The 19,949-nt window shown below is 38.7% G+C and overlaps 1 protein-coding gene across 4 annotated transcripts in view; it reads left to right on the plus strand.

The window, feature by feature from the left end:
- The window catches only part of LOC124413501 (fasciclin-2), a 69,817-nt gene that overhangs the window by 30,353 nt on the left and 19,515 nt on the right, over positions 1–19,949 (plus strand). For 3 of the 4 annotated variants that reach the window (XM_046894125.1, XM_046894127.1, XM_046894128.1), the window contains exons 2-5: positions 10,953–11,118; positions 11,598–11,621; positions 17,680–17,849; positions 18,144–19,466. In XM_046894125.1, the coding sequence (XP_046750081.1) occupies positions 10,953–11,118; positions 11,598–11,621; positions 17,680–17,849; positions 18,144–19,466 (1,683 nt within the window). The remainder of the gene's footprint in view (positions 1–10,952; positions 11,119–11,597; positions 11,622–17,679; positions 17,850–18,143; positions 19,467–19,949) is intronic. The other variant, XM_046894126.1, reaches the window with a different exon arrangement.

A 19,949-nucleotide genomic window follows, 5' to 3' on the forward strand; every position in this document is an offset into this window, starting at 1 on the left:
TAGAAAAATTTAAGACTTTTTAAAAGATTATGGGAATATTTTTCGAAATTATATTTAAAAAAAAACTATCAATAGCTTGTAAAATCGTTGAAAAACGAAGAAAAAGACCGTATAACATCAGCTGAATGGAATATGTTTATTCGGCGGATCTGATTTTTTTGAAGAATAGATTTAATATAAGAAAATAAAAAATGTTTTTACAAAGCAGAAATGGAGAACATTTAGTTAGTACCCACTCGCTCTACTTTGTTTCGCCAGTACCCGGCGTGTTGAAATAGTATATTGTGCAACCAGTGGGTAAAAGTGATGATTCTGAGTGAATGACGAGCGACACAGGATATTTTTCACAATAAAAATAGAAAATTAGGTGATTTTGGTCGCCTGTTGGAAAAAGGAAAAAAGACACTATTTCTTAATAAATGACGTGAGCGTTGGGAAATATCAAACCATTTCTCCACTAGTAGTCAGAAAAATGTTTTTGCCACTAATGGAGAAATGGTTCGCTATTTCCCAACGCAGACGTCATTCACTCAGAATACTAGTGTATTTTGTTTATTTTCATAAGGCGGCTAAAATCACCTACTTTTACGTTCAAGTTGTGAATTAAGCGTCACAGACTTATGTCAAGTAGGCCTTAATGCGCCAGGATTGATCGGTAGTGCCTTTTTATTAAATAACACAACGCGACGAGCTGGATATATTAGCTCCTGACAGACGGTGAACCGGGTTTATAATTGATGCGGCCACGCAGCGTTTGTTTTAATGTGATCCATATACCCGCTGCATCCGAAAAGGGGAAACCAGAATTGAGATTGACAGTTCATTTCGTCGGTCCCGTTCCTCTGGGTCCTCGAACAAGGTCGGTGGGGTCGTTGCTCACCCACGTGATTCGTGAACATCGACGTGTCCCGATCAGCTCGCACTCTATGTTTCTGCCACACACCCAAACTCCAAACTTAACCACCCTGTCAAGTTGCTCTTCCGCCGCTGTCACTACGATCCCATCCAATCGACGAGAGCATCTTCTCGATGTAGTTCTCCTAGCTGAGTTCTTACTGTTTTGGAGTTGCAAGGAATGCAAAGGCGGACTCGTATCGAGGTGGGTATTCCTAAGCATTCCTCATGGCACTGAAAGAATTGACTTTACAGTTGAGCTCACATTTATTATCTTCATTAACTAAGGCTTTGGTTTGTTTCGTACGTGCTAATAATTTTTTTGCACTCGTTTCACTTACGAACATGAAATTGTTTCAGTTAGTGTGCCAAACTTGCATTTATTTTTCGTATATTCCAAAAAGGCGAAAATAACACAAATTCGAATTCTGAAAGCATCCTAAAACAAGCAGGAAAATCAAGTGGCCCAAAGCAAGCAGAATTTCCGCTGATTTCGTAAACAATCTAAGGATGGCTCGGCTATTTTATTCAAAATTCAATACATTTTAAGTTGAAAAATCTAATGGAATTGACGAAATTCCATTGAAGTTGGTTCGTCGTCTAGTTATTGCTGTGTGGAAAAAAAAATCAATTATGAAAATAATTCGGGAATAGACTCACCTTTTCAGTTGAAATCTATAATCATTTAAACGTTAGCAAGAGCCGTTACCTTGGGAAAACTCTCTAAAGTCTTATTGAACTTTGATGTATAAGCACTCTGACTAGGACTTTGTTGTTCGTCCGAGAAATAAAATTTCTCAATAATTAACGACAACAATAAGTAAATCCGTGTTTTCACACCACTTGTGTATAGATCCAAGTTATTCCACTCATCCCTCTGTATGTTTATACGAGCAACCGTAAGCCTGGTTTCGCAGGCTACGCAGTGTAATACGTATTTGAGAATTTAGTGAGTTCGGGAGGAGTGTTAAACTTCTGCGAAATTGCCAATATTCCGAAGACTTTCGCAAACCTTATAAGACCTTGTCTGCGTATCCTCCCCATGTTCGTATAACCTGAAGATAGCTGCAGCCAGCAGCCGCAAGGAGTGTGTAAATCCACTTGCAAGGGACCAACGACGGTCAGCTGTCCCGCATGTCCAAGCCGACGAGACCAATTTCGTTAAAAGGGTTTCGCTATTCACAAACGACGAGGTTCGTGCTGCTGCTGTTGCTGTTGCACCAGGTGATGTCCGAGCCGCTGCGCCACTTTCCGAATATAATTCATCGTCCTCTTTCCCCAAACAAGCCCTCAGCAATTTTCAGCTCCCATCTAAATGCTTACAACTTTCAGCCGCAATTTCCATTTGTCTTCATGTGCGCATGTATCCTGCGCATTTACTCTGTCGGTGCGCGTTAATATTCCCCGTGCAATGGGCGCGAAGACACGGTCGTTATTCGCCTGTGTACACAATGGACCCCGCATGCTAAATCAAGAGGTGCAATTCAGCACGAGTGCGTAAGGAAACAGAACAACCCTGCACCCTCGACTTAATCAGCATCGCCGAAATTTCGCGCTCCTTACTTAGCGCGGGCAATGAAGTTTCGCGAAGGGGCGCGTGCGGCTCTTCAAATCCCACTGCTTTTTCTTATATCGAGCAGTAGGAGCTCCTGCGTGTTTTAAGTCGGTTTGAATTCGGGTTTACCCTCGAGTTTGAGTTTACACCCCCGATATTCGTTGGATTAACGATATGATTGTATTAGTCAACTTCAAAAACGCCCCTTTAAATTTAGTGAATGGTGAAACAAGTGCAACTTACAGTAAAATTAATGGTTAAATCGAGAATGCAAACCAAGAATCGTTATGCGCGGTGATGAAAAAAAGTAGTAGTATTTGTAATCTTGTTGAAGGTGAAAATATTGGCGGTTTGCAAAGTAGAATTAATAGCAAATGTTAGCACGAGGCTTAAGCTGGCACCCAGAATTAGCATCCAAACTTTCTAACGCTATATAAATAAATAAGATATTGAAGTTCGGCGATCAAATCGATCAATACTTTTATACAATTATGAGGTTAGAACTGAACTACATTTTTCTATTTCCAAAAATTTTAACAGATTTCGGTGTTAACTCTGGATGCTAGTTTCAGCTTCATAATACTGGGACAAGTTTCGCAGAATATTCTTCAAAATATGCATGATGGCTTCAAAAAATTCTGGAATAATTTCGAAAAACTGGAAATTGTAGTAAACATTCTAATTCCAAATTCCGTAGATACTCATGAAAGTTCATAATATTCGTCAACACTCTTGAAAATTGAATTCCCGTAATTTGTTAACAGGATGTCATAGTGATTTGAATAATTTTTTCAGACGTCTTCCTCATAGTACGTAATGTTTTAACGGAATTTCATCCCAATCGATCGAGTCACCTCTCTAAAATTATAAAATCTGAATTGAAAATTGTCTTCGTATGTCAACAGGGCGTACTTAATTAACATGCTGAGATTATTGTAGACGAAATATGCTAGTAACGCAACATTATTTCGAATTGAAGTAGTCAGCTTTCCTAAAAATTGATTTTGATGCTTTTTCTACCGTCTCAAATCACATTTATGAACTCTGCTTCTTCAACGTATGAAAACGTTAATGTAGGCGATAAGTGATAGTATAGCCATTTTAATTTTTGTAATATTTAAAGATCAGCCTCTCATTACGTATTTTGCAAAATTATTTCCAAAATCTGGATTCAGTTTTTGCCTCACTCGCGCTGCCTTTGCAGTGCTGGATATAATTTCGTTCCAGTTGATGTGAATTGGGCCGATCGAGGTGAGTGCGCTGGGACCCTATGCATGCCGTATTGTATACACAAAGGCGTCTATACCGCAAACCGAAACTGACTGACGTTCGCGGTTCTCCTTTCTTGGGCGAAAATTAAATTTCACTAAAAGTGCGCACGGTTGATGCGGAGTTCGCACAGGGGTTGGTCTCGACTTAAATAATTCACTTCCAGAGTTTTCCCGACCCTCTTTCCTCATTTTGGCCCGTGGGGTGCGCATACACCATAGACCCACCATACATTCGCAGTATCAGGTATATATGTTTTAGTTTCTTCCTCCATCGCGTCGTCCCGAATCCCACTTTATGCCTCCCACGTTTTCTTCGTCCCCTCTGCTTCCGCATTTTCTATAATATTAGCCTTCTTTGTCTCGCCAGTTATCCCGATGGTGGCACCCGGTGGTCCAGACGCAGCAGAAAAGACGTCAATATTTTCGCTGAGACATCGTCCTACGCACGTGGCGTCCCCATGGCGACGACAACCCAGAAAATATGAAATTTTTTTACCCGTTTACGACACTGTGGAGTCTGCAGACTCTCCCTTAATGTGCTCTTGGGACCGGGAGTTAAACCCTTGCGTTAATATTTCAAATTATTCGTCCGTTTCTCGTTCTTTTGTGAAGCGTATTTATTTATACACGATAGGAAGCAGATACCGGGTACTGTTGTGTTTTTCTCGCAACTTCGAAGCCCGTCTGATTTTTCTCACCCCATTTTCGTATATGCGGATGCACTATAATCCGGAAACAGTTGTTTGCCAGGGCGACCAGCTGTCATAAACTTAACCTCAAAAATTTTGACAGTTGTCGCTGGCAGTTGTGCTCAACACCGATAGTTTTAAAATTTTTTGAGGTTACCTACATTGTGGCAAATTGTCGTCTTAATTCAATTTTGACGCATACGCATTAAACTGTAGTAGACGAAGGACTATTGAGTCGGTGGCAATTCACACTGTGGTCATTTATCACATGTTACGTGAACATACATTAGGGTGGCGCAAAAAAACCGACTATTTTTTTTTTTTTTTGAGTCTCGTGTGACAAAATGTTAGTTTTTGATGTTTTAAGAGCCCACTCCAAAGAACAGTTGAAAAAAAAAATTTTACGAGGTCGCTTCACATTTTTTAAAACGTCAGAAATCGTTTTTTTTTTTTTTTTTAATTTTTTTTTCTCGTTACGGTATAATTTTATAGACAAAAAAAATAAGTTTCCGAAAGTTTCAGTTCAAAATTTGAATTTTGAAAGGTCGCTCATAATTTCTTTTCAATTTTTTGGTGCATTTCTTTAGATCTTTTCGAGCGACCTTTGAATATTCATATTAAAATTTCATACATTTTTTTTCTTCAATTTAGTAAGAAAGAATCGATAACAATACACCACGACATGAATTAAAAATCAAACAAAATACTGAAAATATAATTTTTTTAATTTAATTTTTTGACGATTTTTGACATTTTAAAAAATGTGGAGCGACCTCTTAAATTTTTTTTTTTTCTGAGCTGTCCTTTGGAGTGGGCTCTTAAAACATGAAAAACTAACATTTTGTCACACGAGACTCAAAAAAAAAAAAAAAGTCGGTTTTTTGCGCCACCCTAATGTTGAAATTTAAATAACGTATAATGAGAAAGCGACGAGGGAGTCGTTAATTTCTGCACACATGAACGAGATACCCTTACGATAATTCATTTGAGAATTAAGGTTGAACTTTATTTCGTGTCTCGTTGAATTTGCTATTGGCTTTTCTTTGAAGCGTATTTATCTCATCGTATTGTTACGGTTTCCCCCTTCGAATATGCTTGTATTGATTCAATTAATCAAAATGAAGATCTGATGTTCCCTGACAACGGTCGTCTTTTAGAATCAATGAGGATCCTTCTGGCATTCCTTGAACGGACTTTAAAAGCGACACATCTCCTTGTACTTTTGTCCTAAATAAACCGCCCCAGTCTTTTTAATAATCTCCTGACTATTTATTACACCCGCATACGTAACAGTATTATAATTTTGTCAATGTACCATAATTGTTATGTGCGTTTATGATTGACGCTGGATAAGAGGTTTCAATACCTGCACCTATTTTGCATCACCATTCCGTAAACATGAACTGCTGTGCTGATGATTATCATTCCGGTTACGGCTGAAATTATCATAACATCTAGTTACATTAATGTGCAGATTTACGACGCATGCAGTGTGTACATAGGTGACACGCACATGTATGAAAAATGTCTTCGGCGGCATGCGTTTGCGCCTAGATTTCCTTCGTCTAATATAGTTACCTAATCTATTTACGCTGTGTTACCCTCTTAAGTTTATTATACATTCCAAGGAGCACTATACAATATCACAACGTGCACATGGCGCACACACATGCCTACTGTGGAAAGCGTATCGCGATTTTATCATAATTCATATATGCGAAGGGTTTTCATTTGAAACGTTGCAGCCAGTTTCAGAGGGAGGCGGAAACTCTTCCGTCTGTATAGTCAAACATACTCACGAGGTCTGGTCTAGACTCACGGTAGTGTGGTTGTCGAGGAGGACACGTTCTGTGATGGTGGAACAAAATAAACGTAACAGTAGGGGTCTTGTTACCATAAAACGCGCGTAATTGTTCCATTTGAGCTCTATAGCTATGAACATCCTACTGCAGAGTCTGGAACAATCATACTGCGACGTATGTACGCAGCCTGTTTTTAAGGATATAATTAACGGTTAGGAAAAGAGAAAAAGCAGTTTGAAGAATCTCCAGTAATGTCATTTGCGAAAAATGAAACAATGTAAGTTAATCTGATTAAATTCGAATAATTAAACGTTCAAAACAAGTAAACTGTTTTTAACTCTGTTTTTGGACTCATTTGTCTTGCTAACTAGGTCCTCAAAAATTGTTTGGAAGGTATTCACAAAAATCTTGCAATCTGTTGTACTGTACTTACTCAAATCTGTATTTTTAGCCACTGTGGAGACAACTAATTGACACATTTCTATAAAGCAGTTTCTACAGATCCCTATGGTGAACAAAAGAAACCCAAAATATTAAAATCGGATCAAAATGTTGCTTCATTCGTGTTCACTATCGATGGCGAAAATACCATGATGGAATATTTTTGACGCGAATCATTCTCTTTTCCGAAGTTACGATTTAGATCGTGGGACCCAATTTTTGACGTGATTCTTTCTTTTTTCCAAACCTTTGATTCAGACCGTAGGACCCAATGATCCTTAACGCTTAGGCTCTATCTTTTGAATTCTGTTGTCATTCACGGAAAATCCAGTCGTCCTTTTGCATACCATCACGACGATACACGGCTAGCACTTATTGGTTGAAAAATGTGTTAAATGAAGACTAAGAAAATGACTAAATGATGCGTTTTTGATCTATTTAACTTAGACTTTGGTTATCTGTATGTTTTGGCCGTAGCAAATGGAGAACAATAAGCAGCTTCCCGTGGTTAATTAATTTTCTATTGTACATACCGTCCAATATTTTTGCACCGACATTTTGTTGAGAAAAGCGTGAATTTTCCGTTTTATCCTAAATTTTTTATCTAACCGAATCTGCAGAATCTACAGACACGCGGGATCAAATTAGCAAACTGTGTAACCGTTGGATTTAATGTTGAAAGATTTCGAAACCTTATCTTGAATATATGTATAGAATTTCTTGGTGTCGACGGTCAATAAAGGGAAAGTCATAAAAAAATTGTTTGTTGATGAAGATAACAAATGATTTTAGTTATAACTCAATATTCTTTTCGGTAAAAAATATGTTAAAATAAACTTATCAACATCGAAGCAAGGCTCAAGTTTATTTATTAGGTTCTTTTGGTGATGTTATTTACTCAAAGACTAGGAGATTATTAACACATTTTTTTTCCATGCGTGAATATTTAGCCATAAATAAAGTAATTTGTTATCTTCATGAATAAACAATATTCTAAATTTTCTGGAGGGGGCCTCCCCTCAAGGTTGAAGCGTCAAAGTCTGATTTTCCGTTTATTGCCCTTTGACACCGAGAAATTCTACAAGTTGGATTAATCCGCCTAGCTTAATTCGTATAGATTATCAAGAATCTAATCTAACAAACCATTATACATTATACCAATCATCGTGATCGGGGTTCGACTAATCGAGAAAGTTTTCTTATTCACGTTATACACGGTCCCGGGTTCCCCGGGTTCATCCCCTCTTGTCCTGAATTCGAGGGACCCTCCCAGGAGCTGGCATTGCGTTACCTCGATATCGGAATTTGATAAAATTCTCATCCCCCTAGCTCGACCCAAGATCGGATACTTCCACTTCAAGTAACATGTCACGAAGTTTGCTCAATTCTCCCCCTTCGCGTCTCCCTTGTGTGTATGCATCGACCCTTCCGCGAGCCCGGGAGGAATGGGGATCTAGATGGTATACATAGGCAAACTCTTACTTGTACATTATATACACGCCCCTCTGTGACTTACTCCTTGTGTATTACTCCACACGTACACATTCATCCGCGGCGTACGTACCTACAAGGTGTATAAATCGTCGGACCAAGGTGGTATTGGTGACCGGCTAAGAGAGAAGGCGCAGTGTGCATTAAGGGTCGGCCAATGAATGGTCTCGGGGGGTTGCTTGGCCAACAAACCCTAACTAACGTAAATAAGACGTCGTCGTCGTCGGGCCGCACGTCCCAAACTCCAGGAGTTGGTGCACCCTGGTGGAATGTACGCTGAGCCTTGGAACGGCGGGTTGTGTCGTTGGTGTGTAGGGTGGATTCGCACTATCACGTTATAGGAGCCAATTTTACCACTACCAGTAGAGCGTACTTCTCTCCAATTACCTGCGGGAATCACTGCCGGGAGTTTTTCATACGGGGTAGTAAATCCGAGGAGACCATGGATGAAGTTTTGTGTATGAGTATGTAACGCATATCGGTAGTGGACTAGTCTTACTTGAAATTGTCGACAACGTTGATTGCAATTGGAAAAAAAAACGAATTCCATACAAGTTTTCGATGGGAAGGTTATGTTTTTTGATGAGATGAATAATGTCGTTTACTAATAGTTACTTCTTACACCTCGAAAACGCGGGAATGCAAAACTCCTATACCGCTCAAGCGATAAGAGTGAAACTTGGGCAGTTAATGCCTTATTTTGGCAAAAAGTGGAGCGTCTTTTTACTTTTTCAAAATTTTTGAAAAAAATTTTACAGATTGGTTACCACCCACAGAAATTGGCCAAATTTTTGCAGTTGCACTGAATGGATCGAACTATCCGATATGACGCCACTCGGTGGTGATAAAACACACATTTTGAGCCCAGTCCCATGAGATTTGATGGTGAAATGACGAAATGGCAGCTGATCTGGTTTTCACTTACGTAGTACACCGAAATCTCATTTTGGCGACATTTGTTACCGACATTACGCGTATGCCGGTAATGTTGCGTGTAATGTCGGTAAGAAATTACCGACAAATGTCACCAAAATGAGATTCCGGTGTTCTTCGTAATCGAAAACCAGATCAGGTGCCATTTTGTCACTTCACTATCAAATCTCATGAGACCTGGCTCAAAATGTGTGTTTTATCACCGCCGAGTGGCATCATACCGGATAGTTCGATCCATTCAGTGCAACTGTGAAAATTTGACCCATTTCTGTGGGTGGTAACCAATCTGTAAAATATTTTTCCAAATTTAAAAAAAGTAAAAAGTCGCTCCACTTTTTGCCAAAATAAGGCATTAATGCCCAAGTTTCACTCTGATCGCTTGAGCGCTATAGGAGTATTACATCCCCGAGTTTTCGAGGTGCACAACGGGTCTTTATAAGCACCTTAAATCGCTTGCTTTGTTCATTCCATTCAAAACAAAGAGTTGGTATTGGACAGAAGTTTTATGCCTGATAAAATGAAAAAGAGGGAAAATACAACGACGTGCAATCTTTTCGAAGAATACACATGCGGTGTTAGTTTGGCATTATAATACAGGAAATGTATAAAGTAACTAGACAATTATTGCGAACATTGTGCAGCTGGTGGGGACAAAACAACCGGCGTCTGAATTGTTTAACATTTCCTACCTATTATAATTCGACATTTTTACTCACATTAATTAACGCAATTAGCGTTTCCTGTTATTCCCTCGGGCTCACCAGGGTGACGGTACGTTTATATTTCAGTCCGTACGTTTACAGGCGTTAGTGTAGCTTTCAGCAGTTGTATTTTCTGAATCAGCATCAAGTTTAGCGCCACATACGTACGCGTCTCGCAATGACCGGTGACGTTAAGCTCTGTGTATCCCTAATCTGCTTGTATTCCTTTACAAGTATGGAACCTACAAAAGTGAAATATTCCAGCCGTAAGACACCATCCGACTAACAATAGACTAAACGAATAGTTTCGTTAACTTGGCCCGATATCAAGTTTATTAAAATTGTACGAAAAATTTCACCGGTGATTGCCTTATATTCTATTCTGACTACATGACTCGAAGGACTTGAAGTTTTTAACTATGCTAATTGTAACGAGGACTTTTAAAGAACTAGAAAATCGGTACTCCGCGCAAATCGCGGTATCGTTGATATCAAAACTGCCTAATACAAATCGCCCTAACATTAATTAATTAATTAATTAATTAGTAATTTATCAAAAACGTTTCTTTGTACTGACGTCTTACAGAGAATTGAAACATCTGCAAACAAGAGTATACATTTTTCAGTGCGCCTTTTCTCAGATCTGATGCTTTACTTTACAGACCAATACATCAGGGTTAAATATAAATCAGCACTTTCGTTGAAAATTGAACGTTAGTCAAAAGCCGTTAAAAGTGCGCTTACAAATAATAAGAGCTCAAGGTCTGTGCAGAATCGTGAGCAGGTTGCGTAACTGCACGAGGTTCGTGGGAAAGGAAGGAAATTTTTGCTCGTTGGTCACCCAACTGTACAACAAAAAATATTTTATAATACAGGCATGAACAAAAACGAAACTTTCATATATTTCACATGGTTGAAGTTCATTACGTTATTGTGACGATGTATTTTTTTAGAAAAACTTTGATGTTCCGCAATTTCAGGTTTATCTGAAACTACGTAAAACGCAAACCTTAAAATCAGTGATTTTAAAATTTTGCAAACTCATCGCCTTGAAAGTTATTTTTAAGTTGCGATATGGTGATTTCTCTATCAACGTTTCATATCTAGACGTTAGTTATATTTTTCTTGGCCTTTATCTTTGTTTGATTAATTTTTTTTCAACCTCTATGTTTCAGCGTACGCAAATGCCAACAATCTGGAAATATTGCCGAATAGCGAGCTTCTGATCAAGCCCACCGGATCCAGCGTCCTGTTGACATGTATACCCAACGTCACTGAACCCCAGCTGATTAGCGACATGAAATGGTTGGACCACGAGAATCGAGTGATCGAACCGTTCAGGTAACTTGTGATCGATCCAGCCCTTTTTCATTTGTCAAGAATTACTGTGACGTACCCTGGCGACGAGGATGACACAACTCAAACATAATAATTTTTCAGTAGAAGCAAATAACTGTCAGTAAAGGCATTGCATGTTCATAAAAGTTGCTTGTTTTTCTCTACTCTGTGACGACTAATTTTTCAACCACAGAAATGTCACTTTTTAAACTTAAAGATTCGAACTTTGCAAATAATACGATCTTAGCTAAAAAATGCCAATTTCTGATTTGTGTAACTCTCGTCGCGGGGATGCGATATGTACCCATATACGCACACACACACACACGCACACACTCATACACACATCTATTTACTTATTTATTTATTTATTCAAATGTATATTTGATTTTTTTCTTTTTTTTTCTCTGTATAAAATTTGTTTTCGAATTATCATTTTTATGTAACACTAATGAAATATCGTTTGTAATTGTTACAAGCAGATTAGCCGTCATGCCAATCGAAAGGCGAGTATTGATGACAATCAATTAATTACAATCAAATCATTGTGGCAATTAAAGGTTTTTTTTTTTAACCTAACTCTACTCACGGTGGTATGTACACCTTTGTAATAGGTTGTTTTTCTACACTTTGGACGGATATTGCATGTGGGATAATTTTCAAATACTACGGTATATGTGCCCTAAACTTACTAATTTTGAGATGTATTTTGGGAGATGAAAATTCACTCATCTAACGCGAGGAATTCGGTTAGGCGATGAAAGTTTCATTTTAAGTCACTGATTGTTCAGAAATCGAATGCTTCTGACATTCAAGTTCACAGTCATACCCAGCTGCAGAAGCTTCGAGAATAAATCATACTTAAGCTCTCTTTGTCTTTCTATAAAATTTTGAAACTGAGATACATTTACATGAACACCATACATTTTATAAAATTATAATAACCTTTCGTTACTCGCGCTATGAGCGTGATGCCTTACGCTTATTCTATGTATTAGCAAAGTATATTTACGTTTAATAAGATCGTGTAAAAGTGGCACAGTGCTCATTATGCGAGTTAAATCGTCGATTCAATTTTTCGCCATCATATTGCGGAATCTCTCAGCTGACAGTAAAGATGCCCGATTCGTGCAATGTGTTTACGTAGTCCTAGATTCAGAGGTAATTATATTCAACATATTTATTTTCAAAATAAACGATTGAGCTATTCAATAGAAATATTTCATCGCTGCATTTACTTTGACGTGGCAACGTCGCATTAAATTTAACACAGGCGGTACAGTGCTCCGTGCAATGAAATTCGTCGGGCAAGTAAGCGCGAGCAATGAAAGGTCAATATTGCAAGCTTAGCTTGTACATGAAGTCAGTTCAACGGCTCAATTCATTTCCTTACAATAAATCCAGGGAATGAAAAATTTACAATTCTTAAAACGTATTATTTTTCACACACTTAGAATCTGGTGCATACCACACATGAAGTCTTTAAAACTCTTTAAAATGCTTTGAAAGTGTGCAGTTTGTAAGTTTGGTGTACACACAACTGACCAGTGATTAAACATTCGGTTGTCATATTTAAAAAAAAAAAAAAACTAGAGTGGCAGGCTTCAATATGTACTGCACGGTGATCATTTCTAAACTTGCATTTCATACCACCTGATTTTAATCTTCGAGCTTTGGCTATGCATCTACTGGTTTTTTGTACAAAAATTTAAAAAATATTGAACAAGTTCGAGGTTAACTACTTAGAACAACTGAGATATCGTAATTGTACCACACACTCTCACCAATCTACTTCGTTAGCAATATATGTAGGTTAAGATTCGAGCCATTCATTAATTTCTCAAAAAGAAATATCATTTTTCATGAATCTTTTTTTTTCATTTCATAGTAAGCTGCTTGCCAAATTAATCCTTCTGCTTGATCCGAACATAAAAATGTGTTAAGCACATTTTTCGCAATTTGAGAATACACCTACTTACAGTTTCTTTTCTTCTGTTTGAATACAATCGTGGAATAAAAAACGATTAGATAATAAACATTAACGTGTAACTATATTGATATATTTTTAGAGAAAAAGAAACATAATTGGCAAGTCGATTTTTAAAGCAATTGCATATTTCACACACTCGTATAGTGAATAATATATTTGAAAAATTAATAATAAAAGAACATAACGGTAACGTCCAGAAAATCGCTAGGTGTACATACCCCCTCTAAGTTTTCGCGTTGTATAACAACTTACGGGCAAGGAACAACAATTTTGTGTCCCCCTTCGAATTCTTTGCAACTCGTTTATGTTGAAAACATTGAAAACTAAAAGACGTGTTTTTTTCATGGGAAAAAAATGATTTCAACGGGTGCAAAACTACTTCCGAAAGTGGGCACCCAACGTGCTGATTTTTTGGTATGCTTCATGGATTCGAATGAAACCATCGCTGAAGTGTTTCTATCGATGAGTGAAATATTTCAACCTTGGTCTCATTTGAATAGATCAATTGCTTCTATTCGATCATCCCATTGGGTGCCCATTTTTGGGAATTTTTGCCTCTGAACCATTTTTTAGCCGATAAAAAATACGTGTCTTTTAGTGTCAATATTCTACTAGCTAGATACGTGACTTCCGACAAAATCATGGGTGGGGGGGATACCAAACTGATGTTCCTTCTCAGTTTTTTCCATTGCACTGACCATTTATTCACTTACATATAGTAAATTGCTCAGTTTTCTGCAGTTATGTTGATTATAGTTGTAGGTATAAACTTGCACATTTTGCAGTGTTTTATTTCAGAATAAGTGTAATATTTTTACTATATTGTTTTTCTCATCGATTTCATCCATCAACATACTGTTCTCAGTGTAAAAAACGTCAAACATATCTCACAATCAGCTCTGAAAATTTATATTATACTGTAAATTTCTCTCCTTTGCATTCACGAGAATCACAATTAATGCGATCAATATTTACATATTCTTTTTCATTCAGTTGTATTTTTTTTTTTACTATCTCGTGACTGAACAGAAAGCATTGAAGTACGGTATATATGAGAGTTCTAGGATAAGATGGCGGAGGCGCGCGGCGGGGGGAGGGTTGTGTGAAGGTGGGTCGTGGGTGGGCGGGAGAGGGGGGGATGATATCTGTTCGGTCTTGTTTGATGGCGGGAAGTTATCAATAACCGGTTGTTGCAAAAACGTTGAACCTATTGAAAAAATTCCAGGAAATGCGGCTTTTCAGTTGATGCCGACAATGAACACAGTGGGGTGGCAATGTCAATAAATCTGCGCATAAAAAAATCTTTCACAAATGCTGGATGCCGCTGTTTAAATAAATCTGTCACAGATATGGGATTCTTAAAAAAAAATTTATTACAAAACGCCAGATGTCGGTTACGGGATGGTGGCGAGGGGAGGTGCATAAAAATTTTTCCCACGTAATGCATGTCGAGTTTTGTTTGATGGAAAATTGTGGTGGGGATGAATGGTACATAAAACGCCGGCTCGTTTCGATCGTGACTCTGTTCTCATCGTCTTCTCGTCGGGAACTGTTCGCACTTGAGAAAAAAGAAACTCTCACCGAAAACGCGATGGATTTGGGAAAAATCAACTACGTCAGCCGCCTGGAGAATCTGCCGACCAAGAAGATGTCAGAACTCGAAATTAGAGGGGTGTATGTCGTCTCTGGACTAAGACTGGTCGAAACGAAATTCGGGGTACGTGTTCTGGCAGAGATTGAGGGGGAATACAACGTCTTCTTACCACCAAGAATCGCGAGAATTCTGCAAGAAGATTCGAATCAGCTGGCTGAAATGTGTAATATAGCTGTGGCGAATCGTTTACAGTTGAGATACTACGGGGGAGAGTTCGACAAGTTTGAATTTTTATGCAGTTATTTGCCATAAATAATTTACATCATCCCCTCCACTTCTACCAAATTTGAGGGAATAAAAGCTGGTGTAAAGGGCAACGAATAGTCAATTGTCTACCGATATTTGAGAAAAATCGAGCTCAGCATCCCTCTGCAATATGGAGATGATCCTGGACGTGCAATGTTTCATTGGTCATGGCCACAAACTTGTCCCTAAAGAAGTCGCAGTTATCTACATAAACGGATCGGGTTTGGAGCACATCCTTGTTAAACCACTCGGTGGTTTGACCAGCCTACCAATCGAATATAGAGCTACTAACGCCTGGTTAACGCGCGATCATTACGGGATACCATGGAATGCCGGCAACAAATCTCACGGTGATGTACCGAAGATTCTGAGAAAATCGGTGAGAAATGCGTGTTTCGTATACGTCAAAGGAGCGAAGAAGAAAGCATGGCTGACGGAGATCCTCGGTGGTGCAACGCCAGTTATTAACATGGAAGATTCGCACATCGCACCTCCTATACTGGAAAAATTGAAATATATGGAAGCCACACCCTGGCATGACTTAAACCACGGATACTTCCCATCGGACAATATTTGGAAACACGCTGGAGAAGGATCGATTTAGTATGACGACAACCCTGAATACATCCCGGGATACAACTGTGCCTTTGAGAACGTTCAGCGGCTGAGGAGTTGGTATTTGAAGGAGTGCACCGGCTCTCTCGAGAAATCGTTCCGCCTATACAAAGAATTGGGTGGTTTAAGAGCAATGAGGTCTGAGGATATCGCTTTCTTGCCGAAAGAATTCGTCTACACGTTCGCATCAAATTTCATCAATGATGCGTGGGATAATTCAAACATCCTGCTACAACAAGGAAGCCGAATTTTGAAATTGAATTTATAAATGATTCGATTGCTCGAAACAGAATGAATCGTTGAGAACCGGACCGGTGGACATTCGGCTGGAATTTGAAGCGAGCGCAGAATTTCCCCAAAACAACGCAGCCTATTGTATGATCTTGCACGATAGAGTCGTTGAGTACAGTCCGATTAGTGGTACGGTAAAGAAATTAGTTTAAGCCAATTTCGGAATAATATGTTTAAAACGGGGACATAGAAAATATTATGTATAAAGTTATTTGTTCAATGTAGATGATCTATTATTATATATATAAGCTGGAAAACTGAAGGTAATTGACGATAAATACAAACATGTTTTTAATGTATGTAATTGTTATTTTGAAACTTTCCATCACCCCCCTCCCCTCGGAGACTCCCGTTCGGAACTTGTCCTAGAACTCTCATATATACCCAACCCATTGAAGTAGGTGAATTCAAAGGATAAATTCTTTAAAAAATTCATACCCATTGGTATTGGAAATCACGATTATGATTGCTTCGATATTTTTTGAAACTTATATCTTTCGCGAAAAGTTGAACGGTCTTTTTTGGTGGGGGTGAAATCTAATTCGCACCAATTTGAAGTCAGCTTGATTGTACAATGCTTGACCTAACCTAGCCTAGGTCGGTTTACCGGCGGCATGTACTTTCCCATTTGTATTCACGTCTTTCGTCAATTTTAAAATTCCAGACTGCACACGTACGTGTGCTTTCGTATAAGAGGCATTTCATGTGAAGCGAGCAACGAAAATAATGTGAGGTACTGACAATCGTTTATATTCAGCCTAATTCTACTTCTAGAAGGTATGAATGTAATCACCCATTTTTTTTTTTTTTTTCATGAGTTTTAGCTGTCAAGTTATGGGCTTCTAAAGAATTGACATAATTGAAGTACGGATTTTTCGGATGCAGTTTTTCGAAATGAACAAATTTACAATAACATTTTAAACAGAGTGGCTTGTATAGAAAATTTACTGTTCTTTTCAATAACGAGTTCATCAAACCACAATTTTAATAACTTTGACAATTTTTTATTTTTCTTTCAATTTTAATTTTAAAACAGAGCTTAAAGTATATAATTAATACACTAAAAGTTTCAAAATGGGTTCTACATTAACTTAGAAGATATTTGAATTAAAGTACATGCGTTTCGCACTGAGCATGGTACCTGGCGCTTGCTTAAGGTCACTGGTTGAAAAACTGCTGCGATATCACCTATTAGAAACTTCAAATTTCAAACTTTTAGTGTATTATGTATATACTTTAAGTTATATTTCGAAGTTACAAAAAAAAAATGAGTGATCACATATCCGTACCTTCGAGAAGTATGTACAATTAGGCCGAATATGAACGAATTTAGAACCCCACATTTTTTTCGTTGACAGCTTCACGGAATGCCCCATAATTGAAACTTGTTGTACCCTAATACATACACGTATTTTTGCCGATGTGATCGCAGATGATTTTGAGAATATGATTTGCAAGTTTAAAACCGTCATGCTTTGTCTTCGGAGTAATAAACTGAAAGAATTGATACCATAGCCACATCGGAGTACGCGATCAGGATGTCAATTCTTGTGAATAAGTATCCTTGTGGTCTATATGTAATACGTGACGTATACATTTCAATAACGAGTTTTACGAGTAACCAGCTTTAACATTTTGATCGCTAAAGGATATATTGTGATTTTGTTGTTGAATTTCTACTAACAAATATTTCATACACCATAATTTTTTACTGTTATTTATTATTAAGTTCTAACACACATTTTTTTCCCTTCTCAAACTTCAATAGCGCTAGTCGTGGAATTTCGAAGCCGCCAATGTACACGGAAATTCGCCAGAACAATGAACTTGCTCTTTTCTTCAATTCTCTGCAAGAAGAACAAGATGGTCGTTATACCTGCAAGGCTAATTACGCCAACACCGAGACTCTCTCCAGAAATATTACGATCCAGACAATTGGTAATGTGCCTTTTACTAATGCGTAACAATAATCATTTCTTCGAAATAACGAACAAAAAATATAATAAAAATAGTTGTCTTGTCCAATGTACACAAAGATCAAGGTCCAGGAAGTATTTCCGACGTACCCAATTCTTTGTAATTCATTACTCGAGATTTTATACAACACTCTGAAATCGTATGACTTCTAACGTGAAGTATCTGTAAAGTAAAATTATAACTTGAAGTGTGGAAGAAAAAAAAATATTGAATTTCGTGTGTAAAATGATAATTTTTGTTTCAATCTATTCACAGTTGGAATAACCTGGGTTGACGCCCCTCTAAACCAGTTTCCAATACTGGGCGAAGACTTCGCGGTAAAGTGTCGCGTACGGGCGAAGCCATCACCAAAGATTGACTGGATCTACAAGGATAATTTGATCACGACGGACAATCACTACATAATCGATACGCACGAACTAAAGATAAAGAACGTCCAAGAATCGGACGAAGGCATTTACACTTGCCGAGCTTCGGTCGCTATCACCGGCGATCTCGACTCGCGACTAATCCGAGTCGAAGTGCACACTAGACCTGAGATTCAGGAGATGGAATCGATGGTAGAAATAATCGAAGGTGAGAACGCGAACATTGCTTGCAAGGCGACGGGAAAGCCTCCGCCAAAATTCTCCTGGGTCCAGTCTTTGACGCAGCTGAACATGGCGACGGCGGACAGGTTCGGGGTTGACGAGGACACGGGAGTAATGATGATAACCAACGCGAATCGCAACGATGCCGGGGAATATCAGTGCAAGGCGAAGAACGCAGCCGGTGAGGCGACCAATGTAATCCAGATAAAGGTAATCGTCAAGCCCAAGATCATGGAGTACCTTAACGTGACCGAAGCTATCAACAAGAAGGCGGTGATGACCTGCAAAGCCTTCGGCCGACCTCCGCCTCTGGTCACCTTCAGAAAACACACGTCGGACAAGGAGTTCGTCATTGGTAGGCAGCTGGACAACGACAGGATCCTTCTTGAGAACACGTTTGACAATTCGTCATGGGTCACAACCGGTCAGCTGACGATAGACGTCCTTCGCCGATCCGATGATGGACTCTACGAGTGCAAGGCTCACAACAAGGGCGGTGACGCTTGGAAAAACGGACACATCACTGTTGAGTTTCCACCCAATTTTGAGTCGATGACCACCAACATTGTAATGTCCTGGAACGAGCGCCCGGTAAACCTTACCTGTATCGCCAATAGCATACCAAACGCTACCATTCGATGGGAGTTCAGGGGTCGCGATATCAGCAACGACCAGAGGTTTAAGCTAGTCGATAACGGCCCGCGATCCGTCCTTAATGTTGATACCCGCGACAGTAGGTATTACGGCGAATACAAGTGCATTGCCACAAATGTACATGGTACTGAGGAGTATATCTTCAGTCTCAAGGAAGGAAAGAAACCGGATAAATTCATCAAGACTCGTATATCCGAGATCACTGCTACCACGATCAGCTTCGAACTCATCCCACCAGTAACGGACCCTCACCTTCCCATAAAAGCCATCAGAGTCCAATATGTCGAGGCCAATCACAGGTGGACATCTGCGAAAAACAAGACTTGGGCTGTTGGTAAGCTACTTCTTTGAATATTTTTTGTTTTAGTGAGTAGTTAATCGTTGACTGGTCTTATTACAAGAAGACTAAATGCACTGTTCCACGAGATTGAAATTGGTGACGTTACAGCAACCAAATGAAACTGAAACTAATAGCGGAAATTAGTGTTTTTATTGGAACTAGGCAATCGAGCTCAGTGATTAAAATTTTGTTTAATCTCATGAACAGTTGATACTTTCAGATAATCTTAGGTATCAAACTGCACTGAGTATCCTTATTCATAAGAAGTTTAGTGCACTTTATTGATAACTGTGACTGATAGTATCAGCGGTGTAGTAACTAATCATTGGAAAAAATCATTATCTATTTCCTAACTTTGGAATGTCTTTAGAGGATTTGAGTTTACAAAATATGAATATTCACGACTTTGTCACGGTTCACTTAATTTTAGGTAATACTTAAAGTTGGTGGTCTTATACAATTGATCCAGAATAATGA

The sequence above is a fragment of the Diprion similis genome, chromosome 12, assembly GCF_021155765.1.
Source record: "Diprion similis isolate iyDipSimi1 chromosome 12, iyDipSimi1.1, whole genome shotgun sequence".
NCBI lineage: Eukaryota > Metazoa > Arthropoda > Insecta > Hymenoptera > Diprionidae > Diprion > Diprion similis.